General features: G+C 41.6%; 1 protein-coding gene across 1 annotated transcript in view; it reads left to right on the forward strand.

Moving 5' to 3' along the window:
- Positions 1-5,881: 5,881 nt before the first annotated feature.
- Positions 5,882-14,860, forward strand: part of EOGT (EGF domain specific O-linked N-acetylglucosamine transferase) — a 34,174-nt gene continuing 25,195 nt past the window's right edge. Inside the window, exons 1-7 of the mRNA XM_081072603.1 lie at positions 5,882-5,985; positions 7,376-7,431; positions 9,776-10,005; positions 11,111-11,211; positions 11,823-11,931; positions 14,135-14,229; positions 14,572-14,676. Coding sequence (XP_080928729.1) covers positions 9,790-10,005; positions 11,111-11,211; positions 11,823-11,931; positions 14,135-14,229; positions 14,572-14,676 — 626 coding nt within the window. The 5' untranslated portion in view covers positions 5,882-5,985; positions 7,376-7,431; positions 9,776-9,789. The remainder of the gene's footprint in view (positions 5,986-7,375; positions 7,432-9,775; positions 10,006-11,110; positions 11,212-11,822; positions 11,932-14,134; positions 14,230-14,571; positions 14,677-14,860) is intronic.

Raw genomic sequence — 14,860 nt, forward strand, 5'->3', positions numbered from 1 at the left:
ATGAATTATAAAGATTATTAGTATTAAACCTAGTTTTTCTAATGCAGATGTATTTTTGGAAAACATAATTTTAAGATTTGCTTATTGTAATTGACTGGAAATTACTGTAAAGATGATTTGTGGCTTTTTAAAATCTGAAACGGTATGAAGATACTCTACTAAAATACTGAAGTACTTTTTAAAAAAAAAACAACACAACCGAAATGCTTCAGTAATCCACAACTGTGACTCAGAGAATTTACTCTTAGTGCTGTCCAGAATTTATTCACCATACTGCCCTATTCCCTAGTAAGCTAAATTTAATTTTAGAATCCTCAAATAATACTAAGAATGTAAGAGATGTGAATGAAAAAAGGTCTATGTAGAAAATCTGACAAGCTCTGCAGACTACTTGGCAGGCCCGACCAGCCCAGTGACCGAAAGGAACCTCATAGGGTGATCTGATCACAAATCCTAACTGGGTAAGGTCATGGTGGGTAGGTCATGCCCCAGGCCTATAGCATTCTTAGTAAAAGGTTTATCTTTGCCTTAAACAAGCCCTATCCATTGTTCTTTTCTTTTTAATTAAATTTATTGGGGTAATATTGGTTAATATACAAGTTTCTGGTGTACAACTCTAATACATTATATATTTCACTGTAATCTGTCACTATATATTTGACCCCCTTTACCCTCTTCATTTTCCCCCCACCCTCTTCCTCTCTGGTAACCACTATACTGTTACGTACGAGTTTGTTCATTTGTTTTCTGTTTTATATCCCACATGAGTGAAATCATATTACTGGCTATAAGGGAAATGTAAATCAAAACGACAATGAGATACCACCGTACAGCTGTTAGAATGGTTACTATCAATAAGACAAGAAATAAGTTTTGAAGAGGCTGTGGAGAAAAGAGAAGCCTCGTACACTGCTGGTTGGAATGGAAATTGGTGCAGTCTCTTTGGAAAACAGTATGGAGCTTCCTCAAAAAATAATATAATTACCATATGACCCAGCAATCCTTCTGAGTACCCAAAAAATTTGAAAACACTTATTCATAAAGACATATGTACCCCTGTGTTCACTGTAGCATTATTCACAATAGCCAAGACATGGAAACAACTTAAGTGTCGTTTGACAGATGATTAAAAAAGATGTACATGTATACAATGGGATACTACTCACCATAAAAAATGATAACCATTTGTGACATGGATGGATCTTGAGAGTATTGTGCTAAGTATCCTTTGTACTTGTGCATGTAGGTTAACATACCTTTAAAATGCCCGAGGACTCTTCAGCCCCTCACAGAAACAGCAGCTAAACTCTATCCTGTTGCCTGAATAACATCTCTATTTACTGTGAATGGTAAATGTTAACTGTCTTGCACCCACCAATGTTAAAGAAGTCTGTCTCCATTTTGCTTTATCCAATCCCAGAGATTTTACCCACCCCACTTTGATTTCTCCCACCCCTTACTCTACCACTAGTGTTTTTCATTTAACCTTTTCGTTTCTCCTTGGATTCTAAATGTATAAAATGAACTGCAAAACTGCCATTTACTCAGTTCATTGAGCTCATGCTTCTGGGCGTGCCCTCAGTTTGGCTCTAATATACTCTAATGAACTCTTAACAATATTTTTCTATAGGTTTGAATGTTCTTATGCTGACAGAGGTAACGGGAAGCTTTTCTGTTTGCTTGGTATTAAACTTTTCGCTTTTGGGCAGAGAATGGTAGAGGTGTTTTCAGTTTTACACAACACCGTGCCCATTTCTCTCTTTTGAAATTACAATCTTAATTTTTTTTTAAATACATACTTAACCATCTGTGGTCATGTTAATAGGAAACACAGTGGTTGCTTAGTTACCATTTAAGGAATTCATTTATATAAGATCATAGGCCATTATCTACTGTTCTGAAATCTAGAAAGCTCTGAAAACAAAAATTTTTAGTAAGTTTGCTGTCAAATCTGCTTTGTTAGTAAAGCATGACCTACACTGACATGGGGTTACTTACAGGCTTTTCTCAGTGTGAATACGCATACATTTTGCTGCAGAAATATTGCTTGAGATTATGGGGTGCTGACCCAGGACACATTTATGGTGTCAGATAATAAAGAGTGTACGTACTCTGTTTTAAAAAAAAATCAGGAACACATGGTCCCAAGGATTTGGTGAAAGGGCTTGTATACCTGCACTTCAACCTTTTGAAGTGGATACCATTATCACCTCCATTTTTAAAATGAAGAAAGGTTGAGTAACTTGCTCAAGGTCATATGGCAAGTAAATGGCAAAGCTGGGATTCTGATTTGTACAGTTTGGCTCCAGAGTCCACGCTCTGAACGACTACACAGTGCTGCTTCTCTTGTTTTCTGTAAAATCATAAGCATATAGATCAACTGTAGCATAACATCAACTTTAGTAAAAATTTATTGCTTAAAACGTTAATATCTTCAAATTATGGTTTAAAAAACTGGATATATCAGAACCAGTAAACTATATGCTTATAGTTCAGCATTTTGCCATCACTCTTTATGAGCTATCCAAAATGTCAATATAAGAGCAGCAAACTTACATTTAGCAAACTTGTAATACAATGTACAAATTGTGATTATACAAAACTTGAAATTTACACAAAAGAGAACAGATTATGAATCCCCATATACTCATCCACATACACTCTTTACCACTATTCAACAGTTCATGGCCCATTTTGTTTCGTTCATACTTGTGCCTCAACCCACACTGATTATTTTGAAGCAAATTTCAGACATGTTTCAATTATCATATTTGAGTATGGAATATCGCTGTAAAAAGTAACTATTTCATCAATTATTTGGTTACTTCCATTGTAATTTACATAGGAAAGAGGATAAATATTAATATAATTGATACTTTTATCAGTTTTCACAATAAGAGTGGGTTCCCTTTTATCATCAAAGATAAACAATGAGGTTTTTGGCTTGTGTATTTGGTAGATTTGTTGAATCTCTTTGAGTATAATACTTAAAACATATTTGTGTTTGAATCCATTACAGTTACCTTTATTGATGCTTGAAATTATCTTTGGCCAGAGGGAGCCTTCTCAAATCGGTTCCTGAGTCTTTCTGATATGACCTTCATAGCCTTTGTTTGCTGTCCTGCTTCCTCATGCAACATGTTTCAGGTTCATCTCGTTCATTTGCTGCCCCAGACCCAAGGCTACCTATATTTCTATGGAGTCCTGTTCCTTTTAATGGGAAATGGTTTGTAGCAATCACAGTCTGGGTGCAAGGAGAGCTGTTGCTATGGATGGAAAAGGGTGCTGTAATAAATCATAAATTCCTAACTGGGCAGGTCATGTGGGTAGTCACACCCCAGGCCTGTAAGTTCTTTAGTGAGGAGAGGTTTTTAAGCAAGCCCTGTCCACTGTTCTTGAGAATCTGGGTTAACACACCTTTGAAATGCCAGAAGGAATATCCCTCAATTACTTTGAGTGCCCAGAGGGGACTCAAAGTAATGCCCCTCAAAGGCGTAACCAGAGAACACATAACCTTGTTAACTATCCCATAACTGAATCCCTGCCTTACTACCTCCCACCTTTATGTAACCTTCCTTAAATTCCTTCCTAAATTCCAAATGCTTAAAAGAAACTGCAAATTCTTATTCTCAGGAGCATTTGAGATCTTGCTTCCCAGCAATCATCAGTTTTTGACCAAATAAACTCATAAAAAAAATTCTCCACAGGTTTGGATGTTTCTTACGCTGATATTGCTACAAAGTTGGATGTTTTTAGGCCTCTCAATGGATGATGGAGGAGAGATTTGTTTTTAAAGATAAAATATATTGTTAATTCATATTGGTGCCTCTAATTCAGATTTAAAACTACAGGGTGTTTATATAACCTCCTCAGGCTTACGTCTATATTGCATGACATAAGTTTCAGCCTCAAAGATACCATGTTAACCACTCCCATGTGGTTTATCCCAACCCATATTGCCACCTACAATTTGCTTACTGAAAACAGTTTATGATTTTTTTTTGTAATTCTTTTAGTCCTGAAGGTACATCCCACTGGGATGTACAAACTATGTTTCTAAATCACTTGGGAGAGTTCTTATAGAACTCTCTAAATGAATCTAAATTATAGCATTTAGATTCATTAGTTTCATTTTACTTTCGATGACCAAGGATTATTTTTAAAAAATTTAATTGTTTTATAATGTAAAATATTTATGTGATTCTAAAGTCATGTCTACATACTGTATATACAAGAAGATATATATTAACATATAGATATATATATTCCCTTTCATAGATAAATGATAGCAGATTACACATTCTTTTTCCACCTTGTTTTTCCATTGAATACTATGTTGTATAGAGAATGCTGCAGTGTAGAGAGATATTCCTCAATCTACACACCGCAGTGTATACCTGCATAGTTCCACACTGTGTGGATACACCGTAGTTTATTCAATCAGTCTCTTATTAGTAGATGTGAGTTTATTGTAATGTTGATATGAAGGAAGTTTAAAATTGAATTTTAATGTTGACATGTTTTTGAGGGGCCAATTCTGTGTTGAGAATGGCTGTTGCAGTAAAACAAGCTCTGTCTCGTTTCCTCTAAGTCCAAGTGACCACAACTTAATGTGTAGCCATTTAAAACAGTGCCGTGTGCATGTCACACCAATTTAACTGGCTTGTATGTCCTTACAATGAAACTAACCCATTTTTATAAGCCTTTCTCATGTATTATGTTTTTAAAAATATATAATTATATTTTACATGTTATAAATCTCCATATATATGTATACACACACATATAAACCTAGGCATCACTCAGAGGCTAAACAGCTTTTCAAAAAATTTATTTTAAAAGACTAAGATTCATTTTGAACCAGCTAACAGGAAAGCTACATTTCCTGTACATGACAAAAATAGGATGGTGACAAGCTGAGAAAAGCACTGAAAAAAATTACTGTCCTTATTGGTAGAGGGTGGGCACAGTATGAAATAATAGAGCAGTAGTTCCCTTAAGCGGCAAAGCCTTCTACGTAAAGAACAAACGGTTAACGCTGTGAAGTGCTTTAGAATAATGACCGGCACATGTCAAATAGCAATGTTTTTGCGTCATTTGAAAAAAAATCCATATAACAGGTTACTAATGGAACTTGTAAGCAATTGTCATAATCGCACCTAAAACTTATTTTAAAAGCATGTAAACCTTTGGAAATGAACTGCTGTGTTTCCTTATGATCACATGACTTCATACAGGTGACTTCATGTGAGCATGAGTTTATTTTGATGGTACAACCTTCACATAATCAGTTCAAGTTGAATCAGCATTTAATGATCGGCTCTATACTAGAAAGCACGCTGGTACCGAAGGTGACAGTAGACGGGCAGTAGATGGGAGATGGGCGTTCAAATCAATACGATAAAATAAACAATAACAATTAGAATCCAAATAATTATAAAATAACACAATGATGAAACTTAAACAGCACAGAGTAACAAACAGCCTTTGAACTTGGTGAGTTTTGGGGCAGGTAGGAGAGAGGCAAGCACACTACTATGCAACGTGGGAGGACGCCAGAGAATCCTCACCAGCAGAAAGTGCCCGAGCTTGAACGCCAGGGCGGCGACTTGTGCCCCACTTAAGAAGCCAGCGGAACCCCAGCTCGGAGCCGCGCACGCAGGATGCAGGCGAGTCGGGCGCGCCCCCCTCCCATCCCAGCGCCCGGGCGCCTCACCGGCCGCGCCCGAGCGTGTCGGCGGCACTGCCGCGGCGCGGAGCTCTCCCCGCGGCGACCGGGCCGCCCCCCGCCCCCCGCCCCCCGCCCCTCGCCCCCGCCGGCTGCGCGCCCCGCCGCTGCCCGGCCCCCCCGCGGCGCGGGCCCGCCTCCCGCGCAGGCTCCGGCGCCCGAGGTTTCCGGTGAGCGGCAGCGGCCGGCGGTGACGACTCCCTCCCCGAGCGGCGGCCGTCCCCTCCTCCTCCGTGGGCCTGACTTCCCGGCTCCAGGTGAGGCTCGCCCGGCCTTGGCGGGGCCTGCCCGCGCCCTCCCCCGCCCGCGCGCCGTGGGCGCTCCTGCCGGTGCCCGCGGCCTCTGCACCGCGCCGATAGCGCGCAGGACGCGGGGTCCCGGCCGGGGGGGGGCGCTCCCTACGGCCGTCGAGGCGCCACGCGGGCCGGAGGCGGAGGGGTGAGGGGTGCGATGCAGGGTGGCGGGCGGACCCCAGAGCAGCCCCCGGAGGGTCCCGGGCGGAGAACCCCAACGCGGCATCGTGGCCGTGGAAGGGCTTTCGGAGCAGCTGACTCCGCAGCCCTGGTTCCCCAACTGAGGTTACAGCAGGCAGCTGGCGGACCTGGGCATGGCGAGCGGCAGACCTGCTCGCCCCGGCCTCGGACCGGCCGCGAGGCTGCCGGCGCAGTGGGGGCCGGCACTCGAGGAGTCAGCGTGACGCTCGGCTTTGGCTTTTCATTTGTCCGCCGCCTTCTTCGAACGTCCCCAAGCTCTGTCGCAGAGCGCTGCCGCCTCCCAGCCACTGTTCTCCCTGTCAGCCTCTGCGTTTCACCGCTCATCCTCTTTCGGGCTTTCCCCTCTTCTCCTCCCCGCTTGTAGGCCTCTGCAAATGCAGTCGAGGGACCCAGAAGTGGAGGGAGCCAGCTGCTTTGTGCGGAAGGGAAAAGTAGCTCATGCTAAAGCTCCCATCTGCCCGAGAAGTGTCCCCACCCTTTCCTGGGAGGCTTTGCAACAGGACTCAGCACGGAAAGGCTTTCTGCCAGGCCCTGAGGGTGTGTTTCCACGCACCAGCAGCCACCCCCTGCTGCCTTATGCAAGTGGGTTCGTGCCCGCTGCAAAAACCAGGTTTCGGATCTGAGTCTAGGTTTTTCCCACGACCTAAGCCTTACTCCTTCTCCTTGCATCAGTGGGTTCAGTTGTGATGGCTGGAGCTCAGTCCAGGACAATGGACTTGGCTAGCCACAGGGCAGGACTGGGTCGTAACAATGACTTTGTTACTGACAAGGGTGAGTCAAGGAATAGGACGTCCTGTGTCCTGCCTGTTGAACGGTGAGGCTCAGGCAGCAGTGTGATCCAGCGAGGACGAGCACTGTGGTGAGAATCCAGCAAATCGTTTGCTCCTAGGACTGTTTTACCCGACTGTCCCAGCTGATGCCTGGATAAAGACGGCCATCTCCTCCCTGCCCACCATGAGAATCTGGTCTAAGTTACTGTGTTGAGGTGGTCCCTGTAACTTTGCTGTTAGCTGTGTTATTCATCAGGGCAAAGAGCATCACCAGCCAGGCCTTCTGCTTAGTGGTTAGGTCACTAAATTATTTTTTCTCTTAATATTTCTTTTAATTCAAAATACCACCATCTTTTTAAGGTAATGTATTTCATTTCTGACAGGTTTTATATACCTGAAACAGCACGACAGCTTCTGGGTCGTTCTGAGGATTAAAGAGGTAAATGTTTTCATTATAAGTCACTGTGACTATGAACATGTATTTTTAATTTTGTAAAATTGCTATCTACTCACTGGTAAAAGTCCTAACCAAACAGTCAGCTCACCTTTACAACAGATAACAATATACTCTTTAGATACACCTAAAACAAAACCACTATATTTACCACTCCAGACGGAAAAGGATTTCTTCTCGGTGTCCCCACTGTCCAGTTATGCTCTGTTGGCTTTGAAACTTGAGGCCTGATGGAACATCGCAGTCTGAAAGCCCCATCATTTTCGCCCACAGTGAAGACTGCCTTTGAAAGCTGGGTTTTCCAGTATGCCCCAGTGACAGCAGACCTTGCAGGGGAGCAGCTAATGTGTAAGCTGGCTCTACCACCTTGTGGAAAGAGCGTCTTTTTTTTTTTTTTTATAGAAAAAAGATACCACTAAAACGAACCAAGAATAGCATGATTATTGTCTATGCTATATAGCAGAAATACAGTCAGGTCCATAACCAGTGTCTCTTTTCACAATTTAAAGCAGGACAGAGAGAGTTTAAGGGTCCAGTCTGAGAGGCAGACTGCCCGGATTTCAGTTCTGGAGTTTTTCAAGTCTCAGCTATTGCTATCATAGATTGTTATTATACCCATCAGAATATACGTTTCACAAGGGCAAGGAGTTCAATTCTTGACTGCATGTTCATTGCTGCGTCTTTGGTACTTAGAAGAGTACCTGGCACATAGTATACACTCACATATTGATTGTGATCATTAGCTTTTATTCAGCAGATGCACACTTGCTCAGAACCACTGTACTTTTTCTCTGTCTCCCTGGCATGTTTCCCCTGCTCCTCCTCATTCAGGCCTCAGCTCAAATGTTATTTAGCACTCCACACCCCATCCAACATGGCTTTAAAGATTTATTTAATAAACACACAGCATTTAATGTGCCAGGTACATCTAAACACTTTACCAATATTTAACTCACAACAGCCCCATGAGGAAGGTTTATTATAATTTCCATTTTACAGGTGGAAAAGCTGAGGCATAGGAAGGTTGAATAACCTGCTCAAGGTCATACAGCCTAGGAAGCTCCAGCTGGATTCAGACCTACTTGGTCTAGTTTTAAAGTCCATGTTCTTAACCATCATGCTATGTTGTCTATCCTATTACCTTTATTTCAGGTATCAGCAAACTGGGTCATATCAAGACCTTCCTCCCACTTTGGTAAATGAAATTTTATTCGAACTCAACCACCCCAACTCCTTTAGCAGAGCCTATGGCTTCTTTCCTGACAAAGGCACTATTGAGTAGTCATAAAGACTCCATGGTCGAGTGGCCAGTTAGCTCAGTTGGTTAGAGTGCGGTGCTGGTAGCACCAAGGTTGTGGGTTCGATTCCCGCATGGACCACTGTGAGCTGCACCCTCCTTAAAAAATAAATAAATAAAAATTAATTATTAAAAAAAAAAAAGACTCCATGGTCTGCAGAGACAAAAATAGTCACTACCTGGTGCTTTACAGAAAACGTTTGCCAGCACCTGGTTTATTTGACTCACAACCCTTGTCATCCTCTGAAATGTTTGCTTATTTGACTGTTTAGGTTATGTCTTTTGCACTAGGTTATAAGCTCCATGAGAGCAGGAGTCTTTCTTGTTCTTATCACCCTTGTATACTTAGCTCTGAGGCGGAACTATTGGTCTGCTAATGGCTGTGGGCCAGCTCACAAAAGACTTCTCGCATTCCTCTTTTGCCTGTTGGGATTTTGGATTCATTTCCAGGTGGTTATTTCCACAGATTATTTTAGCCAGACATCATCCTACTCCAGGAGCCCTGCTTGTTTACACTTGGGCTCTGGGGACTGCTGCCCACGGCCACCCCATAGCAGGGGACATTTCTTGTGGGAAGGACCCCGCTGTCCCAGAGCTGGCCCCGCTTCACCTCCCTTTGCCTAAGCGCATGTAAATTCTTTCAGACCATCTCTTTCTGCCCCTTTTTCTCTACTTAATGTATAGAAACGCTTACAAAATTCTGGGGCAGTGGACATGCTGTCTTTCCTACCTCGCCATGCTGCTGGTGGGTTAAACTCCATGCCCCAAATTGGTTTTCTTTTTGGCTAGCATTTTTGACTCGATAAAACCTTCCTTATAAAAAAGACTTTCAGCAGTGGAAGTTAATAATTTTTACTCGAACAACTCCTAACACAGTGCCTGGCACATAACAGGTGCACAGTAAATAATTGTTGAGTAAAGGAACATTACTCGGAAATGTAGCAAAGTTTGTTGTAATTATGCTTAGCCCTTGACTCCTTTTATTTTTACAGGCTATGTCTTAACCAACATGTGTTTCCATTTGATCTCTAGGTGTGGAGGTTGCTATGTTAATGCTGTTTGTCTTTGGAGCATTGCTTCATGACGTCCCACTGAGCAGCCAAGAAGAGGCTTCTCCCAAGGCAGATGGCGTTCCCCTTCCAGGAGGACCTCTGTTTGACTATGGCAGCCTGCGCTTGCCAGAAGAGCACATCCCCTGCTTTCTGCACAACAATAGGCAGATTGCCACCTTCTGTAAGAAGGACTCACATTGTCCTTATAAGGTAAGTATTTCTTCTCCTCTTCTTTATTTTTAAAAGTATGCAATTTAGGCTAGCTTATGAGTTGTGCTGTATAACTTGAGCTTGCAGGTAGAGTTCTATCGTTCGACTATAAGTTTGAGTCAATCATTGTATTTCATCTAATGTTTCTAAGTGACTGACCTTTGTTTAAAATTATGTCCCACTCACAGGTAAAATAAAATCTCAATCACTAGTAAAATTGGCAGCCAATACTATTTATATACTCTATAAATAAATCAAATAGATTTTATGAAGAAAAGAATATATAGTTAAAAGTAACTAAAGAATCTCACATCTCTTCTTTCTTTAACTGCACCGAAGAGGGTCTCTTAGCACTTAATTTCGATAATAACACCTCTGCCTCTGTCTCTGCATAATTAAGACTGTTACTGTGGCTTTCCTTCTGTTTTAGCTGTTGGAAAGGCTCAAATTGGAGCCCATTAAGATGTCTCACGAGGCCTTAGAGATCAAAGCAGGCTGTGTGGTGCTTCCTTTCCCATGGTGTTTGCACCAGGAAGCTGGTTCAGACAGGCGTGGGAACCTGGGAACCGCCCAGCATTGCTCCTGGGCCCTGCAGCAGAGCTTTCTAAGCTCCCTGGCCAACAGCAGCTGCTGTGTCCCCCAGGGACTGTGGAGATCTCCATGTCTTGTGTGGTCTCTGCTGATCTTGATTGATGAATCAAGTTGCTGATCCATTTAATTTAGCTGTGATGCTTTGGGTGACAGAAATTCCATTTTATATTACTCTTTGGGGACTGATTTTCTAGTCAGTTTGCTCACTGAGAAAGGTAGTTTACTTCAGCTACTTCTAGAAGTCACAATTCAGGTGGTCTCTTGTAGTCCAGATAAAGCCTAGACTTTTGGTTAGGGGACAGATATGGTGGTGGGGTTGGGGACGATTAAGGTAATTGTTATTAAGAATCTTAAGACTACTATTCTTAGAATTTACTACTTATTTTTATTACATGGATTTGTGTTGTAAAACATAAAAGTGAAAGTTCTAATTAAGCTTTGTTTTCTTCATGCAAAAATCCCTAAACATCAGAAGAAGGGCGACCAGTCTAAATGTACCTGTTTTATGTTGTAGAAACACTTAGAAAATCTAAAGTACTGCTGGGGTTATGAGAAATCCTGCAAACCAGAATTCAGGTTTGGTTACCCTGTTTGCACCTACGTTGACATGGGATGGTAAGTTTCCAGACGAAATAATTCCTCTCCTTTAAGTCATCTTTCTCTGCAGTATATGCTGATGCCCCAATTCCTAGCTAGGCTCTTTTGGTTTTAGATAGTAATTCCTTTAGATATCATTTGTTTACACAGTCATTGATTCAACTTGACTAATCCCTCCTCCCCACCAGAAGACTATCTGTCATTTTCTCTGCTAGAGGGAGGAAGCAGTATATATAGATCACAGAAAACATTTTCCCCCAACAAATCCTTAGAAGGTAAATTCATGGTTTCTTCTTGATTCTGGAGGGGAAAGATAAGTATAATTAGTATTTCCAATACATGCAAGGTTAGTGGAGTAAGGAAAATACAGTAATTAACAGTTCATTCTGTTTGGTTCCAGATGACTCTAACTTCATACATTTCTGTTGTGTATTTTTATTATAAGGGACTAAGTCTGCAAATAACTTATTTTGGTAACTTCATGTAACAAGGGATAGTTTTAGGAACATCATGATCGTTTACTTAAAAAATTAATGATAAATTTCTAGCAATTTAACTTTGAGAAAGAAAATTCAAGGTTCAGGAAAGTTAAAAGAAAAATATCACGGAATCTCTTTGTTTGCACATAGGACGGATACCCTGGAATCAGCCCAGGACATATTCTGGAAACAAGCTGACTTTGGATACGTTGGAGAGCGGCTGGAGGAACTACATATACTCTGCCAGCCTAAGGAACCGGTGGGGGTTTAGCCTCTTAATAAACAAGCATGTTTATTTCAAGATACTTGTAATGTTCAGATCGTAATGCAAAAACAAGATAGATGACGCTGTGAAAGGACTCCCTCCTTCTCATATTTATATGTCTTCAGCTTTTATTTCATCTGGAAGCCATGTTCTCATTTTCACACATACCGGGGGTGTCAAAAAGTGTATACAAGTGGACACTTTGGTCACTATTGCTCAAGCAGTTAGTTTGTCGTCATCAGAAGTGTCTGGACGCTGATGGTAACCACTTTGAGCACCTCTTGTAATTGCAGAAGTCAAACATGACTTGTATTCATCCTTTGTTATCAGTAATATTAGTACAATTTTAATAGTTTTCCTTTCTTAAAATGTGTATACATTTTTTGGCATCCTCTGAATATCACATGGCCGTATCTGAGGCTGTTAAAACATCACTAGGTTTAGTATTTTCCCCCAGAATGTGCTAAAGAGTTTATCAATACGTTGATAAATTGCATCTTTCCAAATTCCCTTGCCAGTAGTGTGGGACAGATGATACACCCCACCATACTGCTCGGTGCTTGTTTAGGACTTTGCCGTTTGCAAAAGCTGTTCGCTGTGTAAGCTAGTTCACCTCTCACAAGTGTGGCAGAAGGCAGGGCGGGTATTCCTGATGACACTTGACCAGAGAGGAACACAGGGTCCTCAGAGGTTAAGCAGCTTCTTCAAGACCACAGTTGTGACACAGAATTATACGTCTAGAATTACAACACAGATCTTTCTTCTGTTTGCTGTCAGCCATGTTACACTGCACTAAGTTGGTGAGACAAACACTTTGTCAAGGCACTTTTGGGTTAGTCAGTAGAAGAGCGGGGTTCAAATCCTGATTTTTAGACAGGGCACCCAACCTGTCTGTGTTTCAGTTTCTTCTGCTTTTAAGCCGTAGCTGTTTCATAGCTTGTGGGAAGAATGAAGTGAGAGTCTGCATATAAACATGCTCCCTGCAGGGCCTGGCTCCCAGCAAAGAGCTGTGTTAGTTTTTAAAGGTCCAGGGAGTTGTAAGCACTTATGACTAAGGTCTGTTATCTCCCAATGTTCTTGAACCCTGGCTGAGTCTGACATCTCAAGGGTCTTCGTTATCTCCAGGCAATCCAGAAAATTAATATATATATATATATATATATATATATATATATTTAAATGCACCTGCATTACACAACTGAATATATGCTCTGTAGCACTTTTGGAGAATGTCACATAGTAGAACTTGAAGCAGTTCTTGCAAGGAAGCGTGGCATTCCAGGCACTGAGCGGGTGCCTCAAACAGACACTGTTCCATCATGAGTCCTCTGGCTGGATGGAATCCAGCTGTTCATACGGCAAAGGCAAGAGAAGAGCCACACTGCTCCAGGCACACATCCTCCAAGGCAGTATGTAGAATGCTTTCTGGGTCAGGAGCTACCTCAGTATGTTTCATGCTCCCAGCTGGATTCCACAACTCCATGCTGGCCAAGAATAAGGCCTGTTGTCATTGGGGATTACGGGAGAAACAACGAGATGGCATTCAAATCTGTAAGTAAAATCCAGGGTGGATGAAAGTTTTTGAAACCATCCCTCTTTCAGCACAAACCCAATTGGTAGAAACAGAAACAGACTCTGGCAGATAAAGATAACTCTTAAATGTGTTTATTTCAGTGAATTAGACAACGGTACAAGTCATATTGCTGTTGATAGGGATTCCCACACGTTTTGTGGTTTGCAGAGAGTACCTCTTATCCAAATAGGCAAACTGCCCTTTTAGCATTGCATTTTAATGCCTCGTGTGTGCTATTCTTCCTGGTTTCATTTGGCGTGTCTTTGAAAAATGCTTTTTCACATAGTTGTTGGGGTAGAGGTGGTTCTGAGTGCCTGTTTTTTTTGAGGACTGAGCCACACATACAACCCTTGTCTTTAAAATCTGAGGTAATATAAATAGAACATTTGGGGGTTCTTCATAGTCACCTAAAAGTGTGAAAATTGGCAAAAGTATGCTTGGTCAAAGTCTGCTGGGAAGGGAAAATTCCTTAAAAAGAAGTCGTCTTTGGGAAGATTTCCTCATCATGTTGTGTGGTTTCAACTTGAAGGTGCACGTGCTGACAACATGTCTAGCAAGTCTGGGTGTGTCCTCAAAGTGTGAACACTCGGAGTTATTTGTTTCTTTTTTCTCATTTTATTTCAGAATGACTCAAGTCTGGTATGTTCCCGTTATCTTCAGTACTGCAGAGCAGTCAATCTCTATCTTGATTTAAGAAACATCAAGAGAAATCATGACAGGTATTAAGTGGTTGATGTTAAAATCTAATGGGAATTCTGAAATATTTTCAGACCCAAGGATAGGCCTTGCTTCATCATAACATGGTGAGGAGGTGGGAGGTGGGTGCGGGTGGAAGATGCAGACTGGCCCTGAGTTGATCATTGTGAAGCTGGATTATGGATCCATCAGGTTCCTATACCGTTCTGCTACTTTTGTATACATTTGAAATATTCTATTATAAAGAGGTAAATTCTGATGAAAAACTGATTTTAGAAATTGGTAAACCATCTTGGTTACAACCCATGTATTTGAGTCATGAAAAAAATTTTCTCAACTCAATTTAGTTTTTTGTTGTCCACTAGATTTAAGGAAGATTTTTTCCAGACTGGTGAAATTGGAGGACACTGTAAACTTGACGTTCGTACATTGATGTCTGAAGGTCAGCGTAAGAGCCCTCTGCAGTCTTGGTGAGACTTTTTTTTTCAATATGTTTCTAAAATATTTGCTTTTATTTTTGGCACTTGCAGATTTTGGTGGGGACTTTCAAATAGAAAATGTTACTTCATTTGTAGATAATTTGGCATGAACTTTTGGGAGTGATGGCTATAGAGTGATTCTGTCAGTTGTATCAGAATCAAATACATGTTTTTA

The sequence above is a fragment of the Rhinolophus hipposideros genome (assembly GCF_964194185.1).
Source record: "Rhinolophus hipposideros genome assembly, chromosome: 14".
Classification (NCBI taxonomy): domain Eukaryota; kingdom Metazoa; phylum Chordata; class Mammalia; order Chiroptera; family Rhinolophidae; genus Rhinolophus; species Rhinolophus hipposideros.